This window comes from Equus quagga, chromosome 14, assembly GCF_021613505.1.
Source record: "Equus quagga isolate Etosha38 chromosome 14, UCLA_HA_Equagga_1.0, whole genome shotgun sequence".
Classification (NCBI taxonomy): domain Eukaryota; kingdom Metazoa; phylum Chordata; class Mammalia; order Perissodactyla; family Equidae; genus Equus; species Equus quagga.
In genome coordinates, this window is record NC_060280.1 from 12,325,534 (window position 1) to 12,351,387 (window position 25,854).

Below are 25,854 nucleotides of genomic sequence, written 5' to 3' on the forward strand. Positions count from 1 at the left end.
CAGATCCAGCCCCCCGTAAGAGCCTCCTGTGTGCCAGGCACCTTGCTGGGGTTTTGCCCCTCTGGGACTCATCCCATTTCAGACAGGAGGAAGCAGACTCAGCCAGACGATACCTGCCTGAGCCACACGGAGGCAGGGAGACCAACACCCAGGCCTGGCCAGGTCCAAGGCCTGTGCTCTCGCCTCCACCCTGTCCCCTCCTCACACTCCCTTGAGACGGTGGTCTCCTGCACATGGTCCTGCTCTGACCCATATTTTCTCCCTCACAAATTCTCTTCCTGCCTCTGGTGGATTCCCCAGCATCCCTGAGAGGTAGGCGGCACCACGATGCACACTTTGAGATGAGAAGACTGAGTGCCAGGCTCCAGGGGTGCGGGCTGGTCAGGACCGAGTTAGGAGTACCCACGGCAACACGAGAAGAAGCCACTGCCCAGAGCCGGCCCTAGCAGAGGACAGCCACGTGGGCTTCTGAGAGGCCAGCCCTCAGCCCAGGGCTCTGGCTGGATCCAGGTGGCCCAGTGGGTGACCATGTCGCTCACGGCTGCTCAGAGAGCCCCTGATGTTGAGCATAAAACGGTAATCTCTAAGTGATGAGTCGTCGGCCCTGGCAGGAGGCTGTGGTCTGAAGTATATACACAGTTCTGCCCTGGGGACAAGGCCCAAGGGAGCCACAGCTTCCCGCTCTACCACCTTCGTGGGCAGAGAAGGTCCCCAGGGGGCCACCGGAGTCTCTCTGGTTACAGCAACCCTCTTTGTAGACATTCGGTTCATAGTCCCAGAACGCCCAGGTGGGTGAGGCCAGTGTCTGCAGAGCATCCTAGAAAGACGCCTTGTGTGCCAAATGGTGAGAATGATACCAGTGCATAACTTGAACACCTGTGCTGGGCCATGCGCTGGGTGAAGGGCTTTCTACAGCTTATCTCGTTGCATTCTCACAGCACCCGCTGAATAGGGACTCTTGTTGCCCCCCTTTATGGCTGAGCTGGGTGGGCCTCCAGGGGCCACACAGCTGAGAATCAGCAGCGCCAGGTCGGGACCCAGGCAGTCGGGCTCCAGTCTGACCCGTAACTAGCGCGCTAACCATCGTCTCTCAGCACACCTGGAGGGAGGCCCAGCAGAGCAGTGAGGGAGGGCTGTGTAGATGCAGAGTGCCCACAAGACCCTTGTCTGGAAGGGCCCCTCGCCTCTGGCTCCGTCACCAATTTCTCTCCAGCCCCACATCCCTCAGAGAACAGCTCACACCCCAGCCTGGTGGCAGCTATGTGTGGTCCCAGTGTTCCTCTAGGGCACAGCTGGCCTTTAAGGCAAGGACAGAGGTCCCCACCATGGTGAGGCAGGAGCCCCTCCCTGAGGCCCAGCCCCCTGAAGGTAGAGCCCCTGTGGCCGTGAGAGGGGAGTGAGGGCAGCGCAGCCGTGAGCACAGCCCAGCACAGGGCTGGCACACCCCGGGAGCCCAGGGGCAAGACCCACTGTCAGGAGCCCAGTGGGGCTGCGAGGAGCTCTGCTCTGCTCTTTCTGACCTACCACTGTCCCCTGGCTCTCTGAGCCCAGCCCTGGACATTGGCCTCTCGCTGTGCCTTGAACCCCAAGCACATGCCTTCACAGGGCTTTTGCACGTCCCACTCCCTCTGTCCCTCAGATGTCACATCTCCCTCCTCACCTCCTTCAAGTCTTTGCTGAAACATCACCTGCTCAGGGAGGCCTTCCCTGCCACGCTAGCTGAAGTTGCCACCCCCAGCACTTCCTGGACCCTTCCCGCCATTGTACATCTCCACGGCACTTCTCACCATCTGTCACACTGTATATTCCACGTATCCATTTGTTTCTTTTTATTTGCCCTTCATTAGAATGGAAGCCTCTTGAGGGCAGGGATTTTTGCCTGTTTTGTTCTTTGCTCTATTCCCAGTGTCCAGTGCAGTGCCTGCCACCTAGTAAGCAGGTGCTCAATAAGTATCCACTGCATGCATGAGTGAATGAGTGCTGACAGCAGCCTGTGGCAGGGAACCACACGGACTATCTTTACGTGTAGAGTAGGGGTGTGGGAGAGAAGTCCCTTCCTGCACTGGGGATGGGAAGGGAAGAGGTGAGGGAGGCACACCCTGGGCAGTGGGCAAGGGGCCCATGGGCATGAGCCAGAGCCAGGGTGAAGCCGGCGCAGGGCTGCCAAGCCGGCAGGGAAGGGGCTGGGTTGGGCCGGTGTGGAAGGGGCATCCGAGGCCCTGTACAGGCTTGAGAAAGCTTTGTTGGCTGCCGTGGCCCAGGTCGAAGCAGCATCTGAGCCTGGGCGCAGTGAGGCTGGCTCCTGAGGCCCCCTGAGCTCAGCTGCCTGGGGCTGCCCCAGCTAATATTAGCTTGTCCCCACCCAGCCTGGCGTCAGCCTGGCGGGGCAGCCCAGCCCCAGAGCGGGCACCGCCCCCTCGCACCCACATGATCCCCAGGCCTTAGCCCCCAGGCTCCAGTGGCTCCTGGGGTCTGCCTGGCTTCTGCCGCCACTGCCCCTGTGCCTGAGCATCCCCCATAAAGAGGAGATGTTTCAAGGCCCTGAGCTGCGACCCACGGTCCCCACCCACCAGCCCCACCACACTGGCACACTTGTCAGCATCTCAGGTCCCCGTGCTTGGCCCTGGCCAGAGCCTGATGGCAGTGGCCCTCCCTACCTTTCCACCTGCAAGTGGAAGTTCCATCATCCATTTCTCTCACGCCCCAGCACACCTGGGAAGTGAGGCAGAGCAGGGACGAGCAGACCATTACGACAGATGAGGAGACTGAGGCTCAGAGGGGGCCGTGACCTGCCCATGACACACAGCAGGCTTGTGGCAAAACCAAGACAGAATCCAGGCCTGCCTCCCAGGGTGACATCCCTGAAATCTGGCCCCTGGGAGACAAACTCTGGAAGGAGGGGGCCCCAGGGCCAAGGCAGGCGAGGTAACCCCCAGAGAGGTATTTGAAGGGAGGGTCGGTTGCTGAAAGAAGGCAGCAGACAGGGACAGGTGAGCGACTGGATCTTCCAGGGCCGAGTGCTGGTAAAAGGACAGTAATGGAACCCACGATAATTAAGCACTTATTACGTTCTGGGTTCTGGGCTAAGTGCTTAACACATTCAATCTTCCCAACCTCCCTATGAGTCACGTGCTATTAATATCCCTCTTGAGGCACAGACAGGTTAGGGAACTTGTCCAAGGTCACACAGCGGGGAAGTGGTGGGGCTGGGATTCGAACGCGGGCCTCCTGGCTCTAGATGAGAGAACGGGGCTCCAGGTCATAGAGCCAAGGTCGGGTAGCCAGGAAGTGGGGGCTGGCCTGGAAGCCCACCCACTTTCTACTGAACACATAACTGAGGCTTGAAGCGGGGGGATTCGGGACCAAAAGCATCGTAGGCCTTCGAGGGAAGAGTCCGTGATGAAAGCCAGTAACTAATGCCTAGGACTTCCCAGAAACACAGGTGGTGAAGGAGAAGCGACAATGGGATGGGAGAAGGAGGGGAGCAGGTGGACAGGAAGGGGAGGGGCAGGGAGAGGGGAAGCGAGAAAAAGAGCCTGGCCGGCCCTCAGGAGACACGGTTCCAAGAGAAGTCAGACTTGGGCGTTAGGCTGAACCAAGTGGACCCGGAAACCCAGTGTCCCTACAACGTCACCATCCTAAGAGCTTGTGCACCCTGGTTTTGGAAAAGAGTTTCCTGGCGTCTGAGCTGTGGTTGTGGGTAGTGGTGGGCTGACGCGGAGTGAAGGGTGAGTTTGGAGAGGTGGGGGGAGGGAGGGAGAGGATGTAAAGAGCCTCATCCGGCCCTGGGCAGGGACAGTGGCAGGTGGAACTCTGCCCTGACTGGGGTTTGCCCTCGGCCCCCTGGTCAGTGCACTGCAGCCCTCCTAGCACTGCCTCAGCCTCGGCCTCTCCATCACCGCTCCAGGCTTGGGGGATGGACGCCCTATGTTCCCGGGTGCCGTAAAGAAGGAGGGGGCCGGCCAGTAACAGGCTCAAAGGCGAGGCGCCAATGTCTGCCTGGGTCTGGAGCCCTGGCCTCCTATCCATTCTCTCAGTAAATATTTACTTAGCACCCACGGTGTGCCGGGCCCTGTCGTAGGTTCCAAGTGTAGGACGATGGGTAAAGGACAACAGATTCGTGGTTACCAGAGGGGAGGGGGTGGGGGGAGGGCGAAAGGTGTGAAGGGGCACATATGTATGGTGATGCATAAAAACTAGACTATCGGTGGTGAGCACGATGCAGTCTATACAGAAGCTTATATGTAATAATATACACCTGAAATGTACACAATTTTATAAGCCAATATGACCTCAATAAAATAATTTTTTAAAAAAGAGGCAAAAATCCCTGCCCTGGTGGAGCTTATATTCTAGCTGGGGAAACAGACAAGAAACCCAGTAAATAAGGAAAATATAGTTAGATGGTGTTAAAGGCCAACGAGAAAACAGGAATGCGACCAGGAAGGGAATGCAGGGGTGCATGTGAGAGGACGGCATCTGAGTCCAGACAGGAAGGAGTGAGGGGGAGCATGTGAGGGCAAGGTCTCCAGGGGGACGGACGGGGCATACAGGGCCGGAGGCAGAAGCAGGAAAACCAGAGGCCAGCAGGGGCGAGCAGGAGAGAGGCGGGAGAGTGGGGCGCGAGGGTGGGTGTGGGGAGCTCCGATGGGGCCTCAGAACCTTGGAGGGACGACGGGCTTCAGCCCTGAGTGGGACCAGAAGCCAGAGGGAGCAGAGCACGGGGGTCTCCATCTGACCTGCATTTGGCCGTGTGGAGAAGGCGCTGGCTAGGGCAGAGGCGGGGAGGACAGCCGGCAGTAACCCAGGGAGACAAGATGGTGGCCGCATCCAGGGAGGGAGCAGTGGAGATGAGGGGACAGTCGGGTTCTGGGTATGTTTTCAACATGGAGACAACAGGATTTGCTGATGCGTGAGGGAGAGAGAGGAATCAAGGACGATGCCAGGCTTCAGGTCTGAGCAACTGGACAGATGGCCATTCACTGAGCTGGGGCCTCACCCCCAGGCCCCTCACCCTGACGCCAACGTCCTGGGCACAAGGAAAGATCAGAATCCCTGGTGAAGCCCTGCCAACCTGCACACTCCCCCAGGCGGCTCTGCGTCCTAAGCCCCACCTCCGCCGGGGCCCGCTGCTTGCCTCTGCTCTTCTCAGAATCCAGTGTGCGCGTGACTCATCTGGGGACCTTTGTTAAAATGCAGACTCTGAATCAGTAGGTCCAGGTGGGGCCTGAAACTCTTCACTTCTATCAACGGCTCAGGTGATGTTGATGCTGGCGGCAGGAGGGCCACCCCGAGCAGCAGGAGCCCCCCATCTCCCAGGCCCCACTGCAGGTCCTCCCTCACGGAGCACTAGCAACACCCGAGAATGGAGCAACCATCATTACTGCCCCCAGATCCAGGAATCAAAGTCTTGAGGGACAGAGCCCAGCAGGCTGCCCTTTGTGAAACGTCCCGGGCAATAGGATGACAAGAGTCACCAGGGGTGAGACTCCTCCAGCAACCACCCCTGCAGCCCCCACAGCAACCACTGCAAACACCCCCACCCAGCCCCAGGCCCATGCAGCACAGCAGCGGCTCACGCGCCCCGCTCCACACTGCCCTACACCATCCAAGTTGGCCCCACCCTGCTCCAGCCCCACAGCCTGGCGGAGCATCTCTTCTCCGAGTGCACCTTTCCTGAAGACAGACGGCCAAGAGAAAGGCCTGGAGAAGAGGGCAACCCGCCGGCCCGAGCAAGCACACCTTAAAGAGGTGGCACCCACAGGTCTGCGCCCGTGAGAGGGCTGGGTAAGTCTACCAAGCCAATAATGGTTCACAGGGGCCCAGCACCAGCAGCGACCCCAGGCAGGGCGTGATCACTGTGTCCTAAATAAATGAATGAGAGTGGCTGAGGGACCCTGAGTGGAGGTAGCAGGAAGCTCTTCAGACCCCCTCCCTAGGCTCCTGCCTGCTTGGTGACAGCACCCTTGTCAGGAGAGCCCACACATGTCCTGGAGAGGAGCTGGGCCGACGATGCGCAAGGAGAGAGAGGGAGGGCCTGACTTGACTCCCACGGTGCCTCTGGGAGGTGGAGCCCAGAATTCTTAGCCTCCTGGAAAGTCAGAGCTGGGAAGGGACTGGTAGTCATTTAGAACGACCTCTGTATTTTACAGGTGGAGAAACTGCAGCCTGAAGGGGTGATGCAACCTGCCCAAGGGAGCCTGGCTGTTTTAATGGCCTGGCTACAGACCTTGCTCTGGCCCAGCTGCCCAATGCCTATAACTGGGGTCTTGTCTGTGGCCTCAGCTCTCCATGTCCTTGGCACGGTCTCTAATCCTGAGGGCCTGCCTGTCCTCAGCCACAGGCCTCCAGAGCTGACCTGCTGACCTCCAGCTCGAATCACGCAAGCCTGGTGACTCCGTACCCAGCCCAGACCCCTCACTTCCAAAGGAGGAGGGCATCGAGGGCAGGAGCAGCCAGGCTAGGCAGTAAGGGTCTTGAGAGATGGGTTTTCACATTCAGCAAAAACTAGAAAGGACAGCGAAAGAGGGGAACAGATAAGTAAAAACCTAGAGGTTGGAATGAGGGCTGAAGACGAGGAGGCCGGGGAGGAGCTTGGCAGAAGGGCGCAGCAGGAGACGTGGCCGGGTTCCAGAGCAGAAGGCCTCGAATGCCGAGCTGAGGAGGAGCCAGCATTCCCACCATGCGTCGCCTCATGCAGGATAACTTGTGATCCTCCCAAGTCCTCTGCCATTCCCTGCAGGCCAGATGGAGCCCCAGGGCCTGCAAGGATGGGGGCCAGCTGAAGCACCTGAAAACCCTCTGGCCGGGGGCCGCCAGAGCACTCCTAACCCGGCCAGGCTGGAGCCTCATCCCCAACCATCCCGGGGCCAGAACTTGCTGAGCAGGATTCCCAGACAGGTGGCTGGGAAAGAGAGTTTGGTGGGGGAGGGAGGGAACCAGCTGGAAACCCAGGCCTGGGCCACGGCAAGGCACAGACCCACCATCCCTGGGACAGTGACAGGAGGCAGCAGGGATGACGGACAGAGCTCCGGAGTCAGGCCGGCCCAGGTCTGGATGCCGGCTGCACCGCGTGTGAGCTGGGTGACCTTGGATAAGTTACTTAACCTCTTTGAGCCTCAGCAGCCTCATGGGTGACATTGGGCTGACAATAACAATACAGTTCCACGGGGCTTTTGTGAGAATTCAACAAGAATATGTAAATCAAGCCCTTAAGGCTGTCTGACACACAGGGACTGCTTTAGCAACCAGCACCCACTAGTGCTGAGAGTTAAGAAAGGAGGGGGGTTCTGGAAATCCTGCTTGGGGATGACAAGAACAGCATTTGGGCCAAGCCTGGGTGGACCGCCCAGCGATGCTGGACCCTGGGTGGGGAGCGGGCAAGGCAGGCGGCAGGGCAGGTAACTGCTTATTCTCTCTCCCTCGGGGGAGGAAACATCGAGAGTGAATAAGAGAACAGCATGCCCAGGTGGGATTTGGTGTCCTTTTAAAACTGAGAGCAGAAAGAGATGCAAACAGCTAGGCCCAGCCCAGCCGAGAGGCTTGGGGTGGGAGTGTGGGTCTCAGTGATACCCTATGTGGTCTTGGGCCTGTGTCTTCTCCTCTCTGAGCCTGTTTCTCCTCCACTGGATGAGAGTACTGACTGGCGGTGGCCTGGGAGCACCCATCTGCTGCAACAGTCCCACATGTGGAAGGTGGTCCCTCCACCCAAGTGGTTCCCCCAGATAAGGACTGGGAAACCCCCAGTCCCTGAGCCTCTCAGGCCCCCCTATTCCTCTGAGCCTGCACCCAGGGAAGGGAAGCCCAGGCTAGCGGGGTGGCGAGGCTGGTCTGGGGGCCAACAGGAGGCAGCGGCTTAAGGCCCTGACCTTTCAGTCCGGAGGGAACACACCCGTCATGGGACCGCTCAGAATAGCCAGGGTACTATATTCAGCTGTCGTGGGAGGCCCCGGGATCCCTGGCCTGGGCAGCGGCCCTGGAACGAGCCCCCCAGCCCCTCCCCCACCTCTGAGATGACCCGCCTCCTCTCTAAGGCTCAAGCCATCGCCTCCAGAACTTCTGGCAGATGCCAGACCTCCCGCTCCAGTCCAGGAGCACACAAACCTGTCCCCAGAGCCAGGCTCCAAACGTTCCCTGAGGCCGAAGGGGCATGGGGCTCCCAGGCCACTGACCGGGGGGTCGGAGAGACCTAGGTTTCTGAACCAGCCCCCCAGGAAACCTGTGCGCATGTGACCTCAGGTAAAGTGCTCCTCGCTGGGCCTCAACATCCTCCTCTGTCTTAGTAATAGCTCCTGCTAGAGTGAGCATGTAAGGAGCTCAGAGCTCTGGATGAGGAAACAGACCTGAGCCAAGCCAGGCTGCTAATGAACACTTCATTACAAACCCCATGGCTTCTCTGAAGGGAAGGACCCCGACTCTAAGCCTGATCTAGCATATGAGGTCCGGGAAGCCATCACCAAGGAGCCAATGTTTGAGGCGGGGTATAAAGGATGCAGAGGGATGAACCAGGAGGAAAGAGTGTGCCAGAGGGGACAGCATATGCAAAGGTCCTGGGGTAGGGGGACCTGGCTCATGCAAGAAACTGAAATGAGGCCAGGGCGGCCAGAGCTCAGTGAGTGATGGGGAGAGCCAGGCCAGAGGAGACTGGATCAGCAGGCAGGCCTAAGGGGCCATGGTACGGGCTAGGGAAGCACTGAAGCATTTTTAAGCAGGCAAGGTGGTGAGCAGACAGATTTGTGAGTTGAAAAGACCTCTCTGTGTGCCACTGGAGAATGAACTGGAGGGACCAGCGGCTGGAGATGGGAGAGCAGTCAGGAAGCTGTTGGAAAGGTGGGCCTGAGGGAAACGATGGTGGCTTGAACCAGGATGGTAGACACGGAGACAGAGGGGAAAGGATGGAGTCTAGAGAGAGTCATAAAGTACAAGGCTAATACAACCAGTAGGAGTAACAGCAGCAGCCAACATTTATTGAGCACTTACTGCATGCCAGGCCCTGACTCGGGTTCTCCACATAACACCTCAGTTATCTTTCCGTCAACCCCTGGGGGCAGGTTCTCTCATTAGGCCCATTTTAGAGGTGAAGACGATGAGGGACTCTGCCTAGGAGACACTTGGTTTGTGATGTTCATTGCCGGGGGGGCTGGGGGACCCCTGTAAAAGCACCACGGGAAGGAGGAGAGCACGCAATGGGGGACACACTGTGGCGGGGAGCACTCGGGGTGGCTGGGAGGGGAACACACCCCGCCCCCTCCACTGCTCCTGGGTCTCCTTCCTATGTTACCGTGACCTGAAGTGGGGCCTGGGCCGGGGGAGGGGCCTCTAGGGGGAGGGGCGAGCTGCTGGGAAGTCCCCAACAGCAGCTGTGTCCCCCATCCCTCTACATGCCAGGTCAAGACCTGAAGAGCCCTGTGTCAGCTGGGACCCAAGGGAGGACCACCTCTGGTAGCTCTTCATCCCTGCCTCGGGGTGAATCTCCTGCCAGGGAGTGGAGGAGTTGGACAGCATCAGGTCCTCAAGAGGAGGGGACAAGGCAGAGAAACAGAGACCGGCCTCAGAGCAGAGGTGGGCAGTGGGTGGATGGAGGGGGCTTCCCAAGCTGGGGAGCTGTTGGTACTTCCTTGTCATTTGGAAGGCCAAGTGACTCTGGGGGAAGGTGTCATCACACACACACACACACACACACATACACACACAGGGGATACTCTCTGGCCTACAGCCCAGGGACCACCACTGGCCCTGATCTGATACAGAACAATGTTCCCGACGACAACATACCAATAATAGATAAAAGCAAGGGCCTCAGACCTGCGCTGGCCCCCAAGGAGGAGAGGAGGGCAGCGTGCAAGCCAGGGCTGCCCTGGGCTGCCCCCACACTGCCCGCCTGCTCCCACACCTCTGCAGCTTTGCACGCCAGCACTGCCGGCCCCTGTCACCTGCCTGGCCAGTTCCTGCTTGCCCCTCCAAGTTTGCCCGGCATCACCTCCTCTGAGACAGTTCTTACTCTCCCGGCCCCAGGAAGCTCCTCCACAGCCCTTACCACAGAGTGTCATCATCCTTTGCCTGTGTGTGTCTGGGGCACCACCCCTCACTCCGAGAATACAAGCCGGGCTCACCCTGTCCCAGCCTACCTCCCAACCCTCAGCCTTCAGCCTGGGTGCCCAGGACAGCTTAGGAGAGAGGGGCCATGGAACCAGCTGCTCCAGCCAGCCCTGTCACCCCTCAAGAGCTCAGAGGGGACCTCCCACCCTAGCCAAGTAGCCCCTATCTTCCAGGGCCAACACTAAGGCCCAGGGTGGGGTGGCCTCACTACCTCTCCATGCACCAACAAAGGACCTGGGCTAGAGCAGTATTTGTACTGAGGGTGGGAAACGAGGAACAGGACCGTTCGCTGAGGCGGCCCAGGCGGCCCAGGAGACTGAGGCAGCGGGCAGGAGGCTGGCCTGCAGCTTCACCTTCCTCACGGTGTGCGCACAACCATGCAACCGGGGTCTCTCCACATGCAAGACACACCGCAACACTGACACACACAGGGTCTCACACACAGCCTGTCACACACACAGCCTCACACACACACAGTCTGTGTCATACACAGGGTCCCCCACCCCACAGAGAGCCTCACACACACATAGTCTCATGCACACAGTCTTACACACACACAGCCTCACACACAGAGCTTCACACTCGCCACACACAGCAATACACCCACAGTGACACACTCACCACAAGTCTCTCACACTCTCCCAAGAATCTCTCTCTCACACACACACGGCATCTCCCTTACACACACAGTCTCTCTCTCTCTCTTTCTTATATACGCACTCTCTCCCACGCAGTCTCATTCGCACACACAAAGTCCATCTCTCAAAACACACAGAATCTGTCTCTCTCACGTTCACACCGAATCTCTCTTACACAGTCAGTCTCACCACACACACCACACCCAGAGTCTCACACACATATTTTTATTCTCATACAGTCTTTCTCACACACATGAAGAGTCTCTCACACCCACACAGAATCTCTCTTACACAGATTCTCTCTCACACACACAGCTTTTCCTTCACACACATATACAACGTCTCACACATACAGGATTCTGGGCTAGAATCTAGAAGAAAAATTTAAATCCTAATGCACAACGTGAGGAGGCTTCGGGCCATGTGGGGGAGGGGTAAACAAAGGTGACAGCGGTGGCGGGGCGGTAGGCGAGCAGGATGGAGGGGGGCGGCAGGCGGGCGGGCGGCCTCTGCGCAGACAAGCCGCAGAGAGGAGCGCAATGCAGCGAGGCCGGGTGGCAGCGGGACCCGGGTCTAGTCCAGGCTCAGCCCCCAGTTCTCCTGTGCCCTTGGGCAGGCCCTTCCCTGTGGGCCTCATCGTCCTCATCTGTCACCCAGGGGAGTTGGTACGACTCTGTGGGGCTACTGGGGAAAGAAGGTGGCACAGACAGGCCGGAGGCACCTTCCCCACCTCCTCTCCCCCCTACTGCCCAGCTTCGTCCCCACAGTCTGCTCTTCAGTGTGCACTCAAGGGAGTCAGGACTCTTCTGTAAGGATTGGTACACCGACAAGACCGCAAATCACACTAGCCAGCCCATTTATCTGCATTAGGTGAAGGCCACCCCCAGCCACGGCATGTCCGGTGGGAGGAGGTGGACAGGGGAGGGGGCTGGAACATGCCCCTCGTGGCCCCAGTCAAGCCTGAGACTCAGGGACACCAGTCAGATCCCTAAGGCTGAGCCTAAGAGGTGGGGTGGAGGGACCCAGCCTCCTGCTAGGGAGCCAGGAGGCTGAGAGAACAATGAGGAAGTTGGGCCTACTCCTTGTTTCCGGGGCCAAGGGGGTGGTGGTGGTAAGATGTTGTCCAAGGTCAAATGCAGATGGAATGGGCAGCTGCTCTAACCCAGGCCTTTGCCCAGCATGTCCCCCCCCATGTGCTGATTCCACCTCCCGGCCCCCCTCCTCCAGCCCCTCCCCACAGCTCAGCCACAGCCTCCAGTTACATAATCCCCTGGCTATGCGGGTCCCTGTCAGGAGAGAGAGGGGAGGAGAGACCTCTGAGGGTCCCAGTCCACTCTGGGAAATGGTGGGGAGCTGGTGGCCAGTTCAGGGGAGGATGGGGTCCCAGGAGACCCAGGTTCTAGTCCTGCTCGGCCTCTAGCTCCCTGGGTGACCTTGGGCAGGGTCCTTAGTGGCAAAACGAGGGACTCTGGCTCTCTTGACTCTCTCCCTATTACCCCCGTGCCCTCCCCGACACACACACACACATCCTCTAGGATTTAAGGCATAAGATCAGACCACGGCCCCCTCCCTCACACGCCAAAACATGGTGTGCTTCATCCCAGGCCTGTGCCGAAACGCAGCCTTTCTCTGCTCGTGGGCACCTCAGTGCTCCCCAGGGCCCCTTCTCCCTCTGCGCCTCCACAGCTGGACAGACACTCCTGCCCCCTCCCCTGTCCCATCCCCCGGGGGTCCAGCCGGAAGGAGGGAAGGGATGTGGAGCCCTAAAGGAGAGTCGGCAGAAGCAATGGTTTGCCTGATAGAAAGCTGGGGGGGGTGGCTCACGGATTGGGGAGGGACTCTGCCTTAATTCCTAGCTCTGACCCTCCCCCTCATGCCTTAGGCTCTGTTCAGGCCTGAGGACAGAGCCTGGCGAAGGTAAGAGTGTCTCTTCCAGGGTAGGTGGCTGCTCCCAGGGTCGCCCTTTAGGGCTCAGTTAAACAGCAAAGACCCTTAGAATTCACCAGACCCCCTCTCCCATTTTACAGAGGAGGATGCTGATCCAGAGAGGCCATCCCAGGGCCAAGGTCAGCAGCAGGGGGCCCTTTCTTCCCTGCAACAAGCTGCTGTCACTAGAGGGGAGTGGCCGAGGAAGACACGCCCACCTCTCACACACCTTCTCCTGCATGCTCCAGTTAGGGCCCCCCTCTGCCCCTGACAGGTCCCACAGGAAGCACAGGCTTAAGGCCAGTGGACCCCCCAACACTCTCCTCTTATAATAAGGAGGAAGGGCAGGCCCTGTTCTCAGGAGCAGGTCTCAGAGCCATCACATGACCCTCCCCACAGCCCAGCCCGACACCAGCTACCAGACTGTCAATTAGCCATAAAGACTCCCCCTTGACCATCTCCTCAGGGCGGCCGAGGCTGCTGCCTCGGAGGGGAGCTCTGTCCCCAGCAGCAGACCAGGCCTCAAGCCCTCTTCGTGGGCCCTGGCTGGCTCCTGATGCCCCTTACCGGGGAGGGAGAAGGGGCTCCCAGCCTCCCTCCCCACACCCAGATCTACAGGGCAGCCCACGTCTTCACAGCGTCCACCTGCAAAAACACAAATATGCACACACAGGCACTCCTGCACACTCATACACTCCTGCTCCCTCGCTCCCACTACATACTTCACCCATCCGAATACACACCACCACACTTACAGAAATACGCACACACGATCTACTCAAACACACCCATTCATGCTTGTACAGACTAAATTCGGAAATACAGACGCAGACCTTACACACGTACATACGTAGTCACCCTTGAAAGAATCGCCCGGTCTCTTGCACACGTACACGTCTGTACTCACACGCGCGCACACCCCCCTTTCAGTTCTGACTCCCTAGGCGCCCGTTCTCGGATGCACCCCTGCCCGCGGGAGGCAGAGGGCGCTGCCTTCCCCGCCCCGCTCTCCCGATGGGTCGGCCGTCACTTACCCGCGCGTAGCGGGATGAGTAGGGGTCCTCGAAGAGCGCCCAGATGCGCGGCTGCCAGCGGCGCCAGAAGCCGCCGGGCCGGCCGTCCGGGGAGTCGCTGAGCGCCAGGCGCTTGGTCATCTCCAGCTCGTCCTCGCCGTCGCCCGAGTCGCCCGGGCCGTCGGCGTCCGCGTCGTCGGCGCTGTTGTCCAGGGGCGCGCCTCCGAAGCTGTCGAGCGCCTCCTCGGCGTCGCGGTGCTGGCGGTACGTCATCCAGCAGCAGGGCTCCACGTCGGTCTCGTCGATGCCCCAGAAGGCCAGCTCCTCCTCGTAGAGCGGCCCGCACACGTCGGCCGGGCAGTGCAGCTTGCCCGTGCGGTAGTAGTTCAGGATGTGCGCGAAGACCCCCGGGTGGCGGTCGAAAAAGAACTCGTCAGCGCGAGGGTCATAGTCGAAGTGGCTGTGGGCGTCGGGCTCCGCCAGCCAGGCGAGCCGCGTGCCGGGCAGCGTGCGCAGCGTCGAGCGGTACGTCTGGTGGCGCGTGCCGCCCACGTTGATCACGATGCGCTCGCTCTCGTCCCCTTGGCCCATCGCGGCGCCCCCTTAGGCATGGCGCGGCCCAGCGACACCCATGGGAGCAGCCGCCAGGGGGAGTTGGCGCCGGGGAGGGGGGCGCGCGGCCTCCTCCCCCCTCCCCCCAGCCGTCGGGGGGACAGAGGACCTCGGCTCTGGCCACTCCAAGAGCGACCCAAGCCCCTGGGGGCGCTCTCTGCCGGGTGCTGGTCCAGGGGAGTTTGCGCAGGATCCCGAGGGTCTCTAGGCACCAGATGTGGGAGGGAGCTGGTCCGGCTGCGGAGGAGGCAGAGGCGGAAAGGAGGGAGGGAGAGAGGGAGGGAAGAGGGAGGGAGGGGGGCGGCGCTCAGCGGCGAGCCCCGGGAGGAGGGGAAAGAGGGTGGGGGGGCCGGGCTCCCGTCCCCATCTCAGCGGGAAAATGGAGAAATCGACACAAAGCTGTTGGGGGGAAGGTCAGCTGTCCCCCGGGCCGGACAGATAGACCAGCCCCCGGAAGGGGGAGGGGAGGAGAGAAGGCCGGGAAATTCGCGCTCTGCTGTGCGGTGGTCGCCGCAGCGCGCTCTCGGCGCGGGGGAGATGGATGCCCGCCGCTTTCCTCCCTGCGTGGCCGGGCTGCAGCTCGGGGCGCAGGGCGGGCTCCGGCCCCCTCCCTCTCTCCTTGCCTGGCTGCCTGCTCCCCCCGGCGGCGGGCGCGCCTGCCCGCCCGCCCGCCCTCCTCGCTCCTTCTCCCCGCCTCTCGGAGGAGATGGCGGGCCCCCCGGGCAGGGGCACCCGGGGCGCTGCTCGGTGCGGCGGCCGCAGAGCGCTGCGCTCGGTGCGCCTCGGCTCGAGCTGGGGCTCCGCTGGGCTGCGCTCGGACTCCGGCTCCGGCTCCGGCGGCGGTGCTGAAGGGACAGCTCCCGGACTGTGGCTGAGCCGCGCGGGGCCGCGCAGGGGTTCTCCGGACCGGGTTTGCTCTGCGGGGCCGGCGGGCACTGGCTCCGGTGCCTCCGCGCCCCGCGCTCCGCGCCTCGCTTGGGGCAGGCAGTTGGCGCTGCCGGCCGAGGCGAGGGGGCTACGGTGGTCGGGCCCGGGAGGCGGGGGTGGCGGGTCCGGGCGCGGCGAGGCGAGGCCGGCGAGGCCGGGAAGGCGAGGCGCGGAGCGGCCGCCGCCGCCGCGACGCTGCTGCCGCCCGGGCTGCTGCTCGGCTCGCTGGCTCGCTTGCTCGCTCGCGCGGTCCGCGTCCAGCCCGCCGCTCTCCGGACACGGGCACACGGCGCGCGCAGCCGCACTCGCCCCCGGAGGGAGGCGCCGCGCTGGGTCCTAAAACGCCCTGATTCCGCGCCCCCCTCCCAGCCCGGCGCGGAGCCGGCCTCCCTCCACCTCGGCGCTGGGGGCGCCTGCCCCGAACCGCTCCTACTGCTCCCGGGGGACCCGCCGACGCTCCGCCCTCGGGGAACGCCACTTGATGGGCGGGGGCTCCGGGAGACGTCTAGGCTCGCGCCCTGGGGTCAGACTAAGGTGAGAAGGGCATTGCACCCGCCCGTTTCCAAGCTAGAGACTGTTTGATCCCCTAATGAGACGAGATGTCCCCGATCGCTATCAGAGACACCTTGACCAGAGGCAGAATTGGCCGCTCCAAAAACCCCTTTAATACCGACTCTTTTCACGGAACCTGGAGCCCCCATGATCTTTTCATGGATCCCTCTTGCATGGACTCTGAAAACACTCCCCGCCCCCCGCCAAACACGCCACACACACCCTGTCCTTTAAGCCCTCTACTAACAACCCAATTATCCTGGACCCCTGTGAGCCTTTACTGTCCCTGGGACCTTCATAACTCCAGGCTGACCTTAGCCCCCCTGGATGCCACATGCTCTGCTGTATTGATCCCAGGTCACTGATCCTCCCACACCAGCCCTGGGGCCCTAGGTGGGGATTCCTTATGAAAAGGGCATTCTGCCCTTAGAGGTCAGAAGGAGTAACTGCCCCCAGCAGCTGCTAGCACTGACAATGCCCCCTCCCTGCAGGGCTTCAGCTGCGCTGGGTGGTAAGCCGGGCTGTGTCTGGGACCTGGATGGGAGCGGCACCCGCTGTGACTCCTACAGCTTCATGTTGCTCCTGGGGGTGGGAGTTGCATTTTGAGCCTTCAAGCCTTCCTGGCCCATGTTTGCTGCCAGTGCCTCAGTTTACTCAACTCAGCAATCACTCCTTTACTCCTTACTTGTCCCAGGCACAGGGCCACAAGAGACCCTGCCCTGGATGGGCTCTCGGTCCGTTGGGGAAGTGGGCAGGTGGGCCTGGGCAGGCCGAGGAGGTCAGGCCCAGCTCCAGGGGTGGCCGCACCAGCAAAGAGACTTATTGATCACAGCCCAGCCCAATCGAACACAAGGCTGCCTGGGCGAAGGACGATTTAATTAAGAAGACATGAGGCTCTTATTTACCTGTCGGCACTCGCTAACTGTGCAGACAGCTGTCCCTCAACACTGACCCACAGATGCCATTGTGGGCCTGGGGACAAAGCCGTGCCACGGACATCTGTCTCCTCACTTGGCCAGGGGAATCCCTGCGCAGCCCCAGGGGAGTCTGTGTGTGGAGGGAAAAGGTTTGGAGGAGTGGAGAGGTTTGAAGAGGGGCAAGGGGCAGAGCAAGAGATGAGGGATGGGAGAAAGAGTGGGGAGAGACAGAGAGAGGCAGAGTTGGGGCAAAACCAGGGACAGAGATGGGCAGAGGCAAAGAGAGGGCTGGAGTCTGGAGCCCAGATGGCTCCTCCACCCTCCAGAGATTAGTGTAAGGAGGAGCTGTTTCTCCTTCAATCTCAGAGTAAGGCCGAGAAGAGAGTGCTTTTGTGTCCCTCCTGCCCTGACCAGTGAGCCCCATGCCACAACCGTGAGGAGGCCTGAGCTGGGGCAGCTCAGCTTGGCCCAAGTCCAGATTCCCCAGGACACAGGCTCTCAGAAAGCTCTGCCCCAACCCAAGGAGGCCATAGAACAGAGGAATGGAGACCTCAGAAGGAGGAGGAAGAGAGGGACGCAGAGAAATGAAGACACACCCAGCTGGGAGAAATCAAGATGAGGAGGGACAAGAAAGAGGCCTCTCCAAACCTTCTCTTCCTTTCAGCCAGATGTCCAGTGCCTCACCCCCAGGAAGCCTTCTGTGATCCCACCAGTCGCAGGAGCTCAGCACTCCACATCTTCCCTCTCCTGCAGGACCATGTGGGATCAGAGTATGGCTCTCCAACCTTCACTGTAGTTCATCTTCTTCCCCAAAATAGACGATCACCTCCTCTAGGGCTGCCCAGAACACAGTAGCACCTCACTAAGGGCTCAATGATTTGAGAAAGGCCAGGAGAGGGGCTGGGATCCCAGATCCCAGTGTCAGAGGCCTTGGGAGTGGAGCCCTTACCAGAGGCTGAGTCAGGGGGAGGGGCTTCTCCGGGGGCTCTCAGGGAGTCAGGGCAGATTCTGCTCAGGCCACTCCTCAGCTAAAGTGTGCCCCAGGTCGGGGGAGAGGCAGGGGAGAGGCGGAGACACAGAGAGTCAGAGGGATCCCAGGAGGGGGAAGCTTGGGTGATTGGGAGCTCTGCTCAGGCCTGGCCCTGGAGGGTGTGCTAGAAAAAGAGAGGCTGGCCAGGGTTGGAGGGAGGGGGAATGTGAAAGGTGTCCATTGCACACAGAAATGCCCTGCGATGTGAGCAGAGAAGGCTCAGAGAGAGGAGCCTCCCTAGCGGGAGGGGGCAGCTGCCCCCTGGGTGCCTCACACTGTCCCACCTTGATCCTGATGGCACCCCCAGCCCAGGCCCCAAAGAATGCCCCTCTTCTGTATCCTAAGCAAAGACACAAAAGTCCCTTCTCTCACTTCCTTTTCACACTGTAAGGAGGCTGGCATTTGCAGAAAGCCGAGAAAAACCAAGAGGGCAACACAGACAGAAAGAAAAAAGCCCCAGAGAAATGGGGGTGTGGGGAGGGATTGCCAACAGAGCCTCAGCTTCTCACCCACAGCCACTACCCACAGACCCTCAGCCCGGCCCAGACCCTCACGCTTTCCACTCCGAGCAGTCCCCCTTATTCATAGCCTTTTGTCCCCTCCCTTGCAGAGGAAGGCCTATGGTCCCCTGCCAGAGGGTTATTGGGCGCAGTGGCTGGTGGGAGGGTAGGCAATGAATTCCTGATGGGGTCTTGTTCAGTGGTCAAGAGCATCGACTGTAGGACCGGGCTGCCTGGGTTCCAGTCCCAGCTCACCATTGACTAGTGTGACCTTGGGCAAGTTACTCAACTTCTCTAAGCCTCAGCTTCTTTACTGTGGGGTATGAATAATAAGCCCTATAGCCTTAACATCTCAGCTCTGGGATTTCTTTTGTTCAGGCTAGACAGGAGGGGGTGGTGGGCCCCAGTAAGCTGTGCGATTGGAATGGCTGGAGGATGAGCTGGGGCTGGCAGTGGACTCGAAAAAAGGGGAAGGGAGTCCTGAGCCAAGTTGGGCCTACGTTCTCACACCTGGCACTTGCAGGCCCTAGATCTGGTCCTGCTAGGCTCTGGAACTGGCCCAAGTCAAGCCCCCAGGCCTTTGTCCAGCTGTCCTGTGTCCTGTGTGCTGCTCTTAGCATTCCTGGTGGGTTGGAGTGCCATCTTGTGGCCACATCTGGAAACTAACCTAAGCTGGACACTGGGCTCTGTAAGCAGGGGGACCTACCGGCATCTCCTCCCAGACCAGAACTCCTCCCTCCGGTGGACAGGGGAGAGTGAAGCTAGAGGTGACATAGTGGGAAACTGGTCACTGTGGGCGTCGGGTCTGTAGCTTGAGCACTGACCCTGGTACCTAACCCGGGAATGGGGTGGGGTATACAGCTGTTCCTTCCTACAACTCCTGGGTGAATGGACCCCAGATTAGTTAGGCTAGGGCAAGTCTAGAAAGGAGCCAAGGTACAGAATTCTCTGGGGAAGTGCTAGATCAGGGTTTCTCAATCTCTGCACCACTGACATTTTGGACCAGATGATCCTTTGTTGTGGGGGCTGTGCTGTGCATTGCAGGATGGTTAGCAGCATTCCTGGCCTCCACCCACCATGTGTCAGTAGAACCCCTTCCCCAATTGCGGCAATCAAAAAGGTCTACAGACACTGCCAAATGTCCTGAGGGGTAAAATTTCCTCCAGTTGAGAGAACCACTGATCTACAAAGATCTGGTTACAAATCTCATTTTGCGGCTTATTAGCTGTGTAAACTACTCACCGTCCATCTCAGGCTTCTGTTTCCTCATTTGCATAAAGGGAATAATATTTTGTGAGGACTGAATGAGACAGCGTCTCTCATTCGACTTCCTCTCCTTCCCTTGGGCCCTTCCCTCGGACGGCACACCCCCTCCAACCCCTCCGTGACCAGCCCTTACGCCATGTCTCTTTCATGGGTCCCTGCCATAGCTCAACAACGCCCATCCCTCAGGGGGTCAGTGTCGTCCAGGGGGCAGAGCGTCGGCCTCCCCTAGGCTTGGCTTTGTGGAGGAGGAGGCCTTGACGCCTCTCGCTGCAGACTGTGGGAGTGAGGTGGGAAGGTGGGAACTGATGACACCTGTGGTGAAGGGTACCGAGGATGATCAGGGTCCCTGCATGTAGGGAGGACGGGTGGGCACGGGTACTTCTGCAAGAGTGTTCCCAGCAGGACTGGGCAGGGCCACTGAGTTCTCCTCCCAGAAGCAGCTGGAGATGTGAGGCTATCCCAAGGGTCTTCCTCCCTCTGCGACTCCTCTGCTAGGAGCCCTGTGGGTTCTCCTGTGTGTGCTCCCGGGGGGCGCCTGTGTGTGAGTCAGTCTGCAGGTCAGCCTGGGCGGCAGTGTGCAGGGGCGGGTCCAGGTTTTGCCAGGCCCAAAGTTTAGGTTTGAGGTTTTGGGGGTCACTCTTTAAAAAAACTTAAAAGTTGGGTGCAAAAGTGAATATTTATTTAGACTTAGAAAAAAAATTGAGACCAGATGTAAATTTAAAAGTTGACAAATACTACAAACCTAAAAAAATCCAGAAAAAAGTAGCTTAATATTTTTATTAACTGCCTGACACACCTACATAATACTTTTAAATAAGTTATATTACTTGGAAGCATTCATGATGCCAGCAAAAACCAGTTGCAACTTATGTGTGCACTTACAGAGTGATCAATTAACAAAACCGCATTTATTGTGTTAGAGCCGATCAGAGATGACTGAAAATGAAAAAGTTATCATCCTCCCATATAGCTATTTTTTCTGTGCACCAACCAGACCCTGCTTTAAATTTCCATGCCAACTGACAGCTCCCGTGTTGTCCTAGGCAAGGCTTGTGGCTCTTGAAAATACCACTAGGAGAAGCTTACTTAAAGATGCACTCACGAAATGCACAGGGTCATTGTGCCAAACAGACGACTGGCAAAACAACCTCGAGGAAAAACAAAGTTGGGGGACCCACACTTCCCTATTTCAAAACTTATTACAAAGCTGCAGTAATCAAGACTGTGTGGTACTGCCCTGAGAATAGACACACAGATCAACAGAATAGAATTGAGAGTCCAGAAATAAGCCCATACGTTTATAGTTAATTGATTTTTGACAAAGGTGCCAAGGCAATTCAATGGGGGAAAGAAGAGTTCTTTCAACAAATAGTGCCGGGACAACTGGATGTCTGCCTGCTACAGAATGAGGCTGGATCCCTTCTTCACACCCTAGAAAAAGCAACTAAAAGTGGATCAAATACCTAAATGTAGGAACTAACACTATAAAACTCTTACTTGGATTAGGTCATGGTTTCTTAGATATGATGCCAAAAACACAAGCAATAAAGAACAATAGATAAATTGGACTCCATCAAAATTTTTAAAAAAAGCTTTTGTGCATCAAAGGACACTATGAAGAAAGTGAAAAGAGAACCCATAGAATGAAAGAAAGTATTTGCAAATCATACATCTGATAAGGGTCTAGTATCTAGAATATATAAAGAACTCTCATAACTCAACAACAAAAAGACAAATAACCTAATTTTAAAATAGACAATGGATTTGAATGGATATTTCTCCAAAGAAGATATACTAATGGCCAATAAGCACACAAAAAGATGCTCAACATCATTAGTCATTAGGGAAATGCAAATTAAAACCACAATGAGATACCGCTTCATGCCTACTAAGATGGGTAGAGTAAAAAGACAAACGATAACAGTGTTGTGGAGGACGTGGAGAAGTGGGGCCCTCGTACACTGCTGCTGGGGATGGAAACGGTACAGCTGCTTTGGGGAAGACTCTGGCATTTCCTCAAAAATTTAAACAGAGTTGTGATTTACCCAGCAATTTCATTTTTAGGTATATACCCAAGAGAATTAAAAGCATATGTTTACACAAAAACTTGTATGTGAATAATAGCAACATTATTCATAATTCACTAAAAAATGGAAGCAAACCGAGTATCTATCAACTGATGAATGGACACACAAAATGTGATGTCTCCACACGGTGGAATATTATTCAGCCAGAAAAAGGCACGAGGTACTGATACCTGCTACAACAGGGATGAAACTTGAAAATACTATGCTAAGTGAAAGAAGCCGGACACAAAAGGCCAAAAAGTGTGTGATTCCATTCATATGAAATGTCCGGGATAGGCAAAGCCATAGAGACAGAAAATAGATTAGTGGTTGCCAAGGGCTGACGGCAGGAGAGAAAGTGGGGAGCGACTGCTAATGGGTACAGGTTTCTTTTGGGAGTAATGAAAATGTTGTGGAATTAGATAGTGGTGATGGTTGCACAATGTTATGAATATAGTACAAACCATTGAATTGGACGCTTAAAAAGGGTGAATTTTATGGTATTTGAATTATATCTCAATTAAAAATTGGGAAAAGTGGAAGGATCAGTAAACCAGGAGATTATAAATAATTTGCTTATGCTGCGAAAAATCTCACTTTGTCATGGTTCTGGTTCCCTTATCTGTAAAACATCTATTTCATCATCTTTTTCTTTCTCCGAATTGCTTTAAGTGAATTGCTAAAGAATTTCAGAAGTGGGATGTACCTTTTAAATTCACTAGCTCATTACACAGAGAGAAAGCCCAAGTCCGGATGGGGTAGGTCACACTCCCGAGGTCTGCGAGCTGCTCAGTGGCACCAGGCCTAGGTCCCGGGGATTAGCGAGCCGCTGACATCGTGCGGGACTCACTTCCCCCTGCTCCTGGGAGAGCTCTACACGAACTCAAACCTGCTGGTAAGTGTTGTCTGAAGAAAAAGTTCACTATGCGAAAATGACTGTGTATGGTATAAAAACGAATATCACACAGCCTCATATTTTAATCTTTTCCCTTTAATTGTAGTGAGTTGTGTGCAAACGATTTAAGTATTTTACAGATGAGAAAAAACTGAGCTAGAACCAACTCGTTCTTATCATGAGCACTGGCATCATCTTTGTTTTATCTCTCTCCACATCTCCTCATCCTTTCCGCCGTCCTCCTCTTGGCCTTTTTTCTTGCCTTTTTCTGCCTCGCCCACTCCTTTTCACCCACATCAGGCTGTATATCCTTTAATTGCCTCTTCCTGTGACGATGGTTTTATAATATCTTTTTCTATACAGAGAATTGAGAGATAATTCAGATAGATCAGTCTTTCCCTCAACATGGCTGATGACAAGTTGTTCTGTATCATTGATCACCTACGGGAGCCCCCATCAGCCTCACCGCTCTATCGGAAATGTCATGTGCAATTTTAGGATTGGCGTCAAATTTGGGGGAAACTCCATCAAGTTTCTTTCATCTGTGGATTGGAAGTGTTCAAGGTATTTTGAGTTTTCTTGTGTGGTAATTAATTTTAAACGTTTTTAAATTGACAGTGTTCATTAAAAAGTTTGTTGATGCTGAGGTCTTGTTATAGTGACATATTATAAATTTTATTGTCTTTATTGATGTCAGCTTTGTTGTTAGATCAACAAAAGCTTAATCTTTTTCCAATTTGTTCATATAATTCACCCTTCTTCGTTGATTGGATTACAAACAATGCAGAGTCTTCAATAAGTCCATTCAAAAGTTATCTCTTGCTTTTAATAAATTCCTTTTTCATATCATCTAAATATACTTTGGGAGTACTATTGTCTTCACAATGTCAGAATCATTTTAACTCATTTCATTGTTCATCATTATTGCTTCTGTTTTATATTCCATTTATTTAAAATATGTTCTACTAAAGCCAGATTAGATGTATATCTTTAGGTAGGACCCCACCTTGTCCATAAATGCCATCCAACACAATGGGGAAGTCAGAATAGAAGGAGACAATCGTCATAACCAATTAGTTAAAATAATTTACTCTGGTAAATTAAAAAGGAAACGAGACGATGTGAACATATTTCCAGGGCTTCTCCCAGGGCCTTAGAAGGGCCCCATGCGAGGGAGGCGACCTGAGGTTTAAACGTCATTGGTGTCACGGTGCATCAGCTGGAGGGGTCTGAGTCCACGTGTGCCGTTGTATGAACACACAGTGTGGAGACTCACACGTACGTCTCCGTGAAGAGCACGGCTCGGCGTTTCCTCAGATGCAGCCCAGGCAAAAATGGCCCCAGGAGCAAGGGAAATTTCATCTACACGGCAAATGGAGTTGGGCTCAGCTAGATGTCACCAGGGGACTGAGGTGAGGAACAGGCCAGGAAGGGGCCTCAAATCCCATCAACCGTGGTGTGATCCGGTCTCCAGCTGCTCCCCTCCCTCCTGACTTTCCTCACCTCCTCCCTTCTTCTGTCCTCTGCGGAGGCTACAGGGCAAGGCAGCTAAGAGTGTGGTCTCTGGGGCCACTCTGCCTGGGTTCGAATCCTGGCTCATGACCTAAGTGGGTGCAATGAGAGTTCTTCCCCGGCAGTTTCTAACTGGAGTTTACTGGCGTGACGTAAGGTAATCCCTGAGTTGTGGGAAAAAACCAACATGGAGTAGGAGAGAGTAAAGTCACATAGAGGCAAGAAGGGGAGTGTGTGGAAGAGTAAGAGGGGCTCCAGTCCCAGCTCTCAAGGCCCATGGACGCTGTGGTGCTTGTAGCACTATTTCGATCTGGGAACTGCCCCGTGTCCTTCCAACACACCCCAGGGGGGTTTAAGCTAGTTTGACTTGAGCTTCTGTCACTTGTCACCAGTAGTGTCCTGGACTAGATCTGTCCCCATATCTGCTTCTTCTTCCCCTGAGGGCTCCATCTCTGTAATGGCACCACTGCCCGCTCTGAAGCAGACCAGAGCCTGGAGTCATCCTTTTCTCTCACTTTCATTTGCTCTGTGAACAGTTACACAGGTTGTTCACTGAACAAGTGCACCTGGCTAGGGAGGAGAGTGAGGGCTGAAGTCCAGCCTTCTCTCTGCTTGCCTAGCCCTGAACCCTGGTGCAGGGCAGTGTCCCTGGGAAAGAAGGGACACCTTTTTCTAATTGCACACTAACCCCCTATAGGCTGCTGGGGCCTTCTTCTTGTATGGGGTTGGTCCCCTCAGTGCAGAAACTAACTCCTCTCTTCACCTGGTTACCTCCTCACACCCCGATCTCATCTCTCCTCGCATCCTTTACTTTCCGGATGGCATTTCCCACCATTTATAATGTGGCATGTATTCACTTGGTTCTTTGTCCAACAGCTGTCTCCCCAGTGGATTTTAAGCTGTGGGAGGGTGAGCACTGTGCCCTCCAGGTTCTCCACTGTCTCGTCCACACCCGCTCTTCATCTGGCATGACTGTCTCCACTCCTGTGCTTTCTCTCCCTTCCCCAGTCACAGCCCCAGTTCAGGCCATATCCTCTGAGCAAGGTTGGTGGCCTCCTGATAAGTCCTCCTGTCTCAGGTCTTGTACCCTCTTATCCATTCTGCCAGCCCAGACTGGCCTTTCTAAAACACACAATTATGTGTATCCTTCCCCTGGTTAGATTCCTCGATGGCTCCCTATTGCCCTCAGGATAAAGCCGAAATGAGGTCCACTGTGGCCCTGCCTCTGCCTCCTCCCCGTCTCACCTCCGGCCCCTCCCTGTGAGCATTTTTGGTTCCGTGGAGCCGCAGTTTGCTTTCGTCACCTCTGGGTATTTGCACTTGCTGTTTCCTCGGCTTGGAGCACCCTTCTTTCCTGACCAACTCCTTTGAGGTTCTAATTTGGGGTTACCTGCTTGTCTATACCTTCTGTTCCTGCTGTGTTCCTCTGCCCCACCCATGACCCATTACAGCACTTAATTCCCCGTGATGCAATCAGCTGCTGAAACATCCAGTGCCCGCAAGGTCTGAGTGCTTCCCAGGGTCAGGAGCTGTGTCCACTGGTCCCCTTCCACCCAGCATGGGACCTGGCATCTGCTGAATGAACGAACTCATGAACGAGCCCGAGGGGGTCGCAAAGGAGTGTAAAGACCCCCAAGGCACATCTGAGGAAGCCTCCAGAGGAAAACCGGAGGATCATTAGTACCCAAGCAGCCCTGGGCGGCTCCTCGGGGACCCTGTGTGGGGAGGGCAGAGGCTCTCAGATATGTACTGGGGCCCTTCCTTCTGGCATCACGTCTTGCCTGCGTTCTCCAATCCTCCCCCCCAAACCCATCAACTTGGTGAGCAGAGCCCTTGAAAGTGGGCATGTATGGTTCTCAGGAAAACCAGGTCTGTAAGGGTGGGATGTAGGAGGCACTGAGG

General features: G+C 56.6%; 1 protein-coding gene across 1 annotated transcript in view; it reads right to left on the bottom strand.

Moving 5' to 3' along the window:
• KCNC1 (potassium voltage-gated channel subfamily C member 1) overlaps window positions 1-14,266 on the bottom strand; it is a 38,783-nt gene extending 24,517 nt beyond the window's left edge. The window contains exon 1 of the mRNA XM_046685023.1: window positions 13,697-14,266. Within this exon, the coding sequence (XP_046540979.1) occupies window positions 13,697-14,266 (570 nt within the window). The remainder of the gene's footprint in view (window positions 1-13,696) is intronic.
• Between the last annotated feature and the right edge of the window lie 11,588 nt (window positions 14,267-25,854).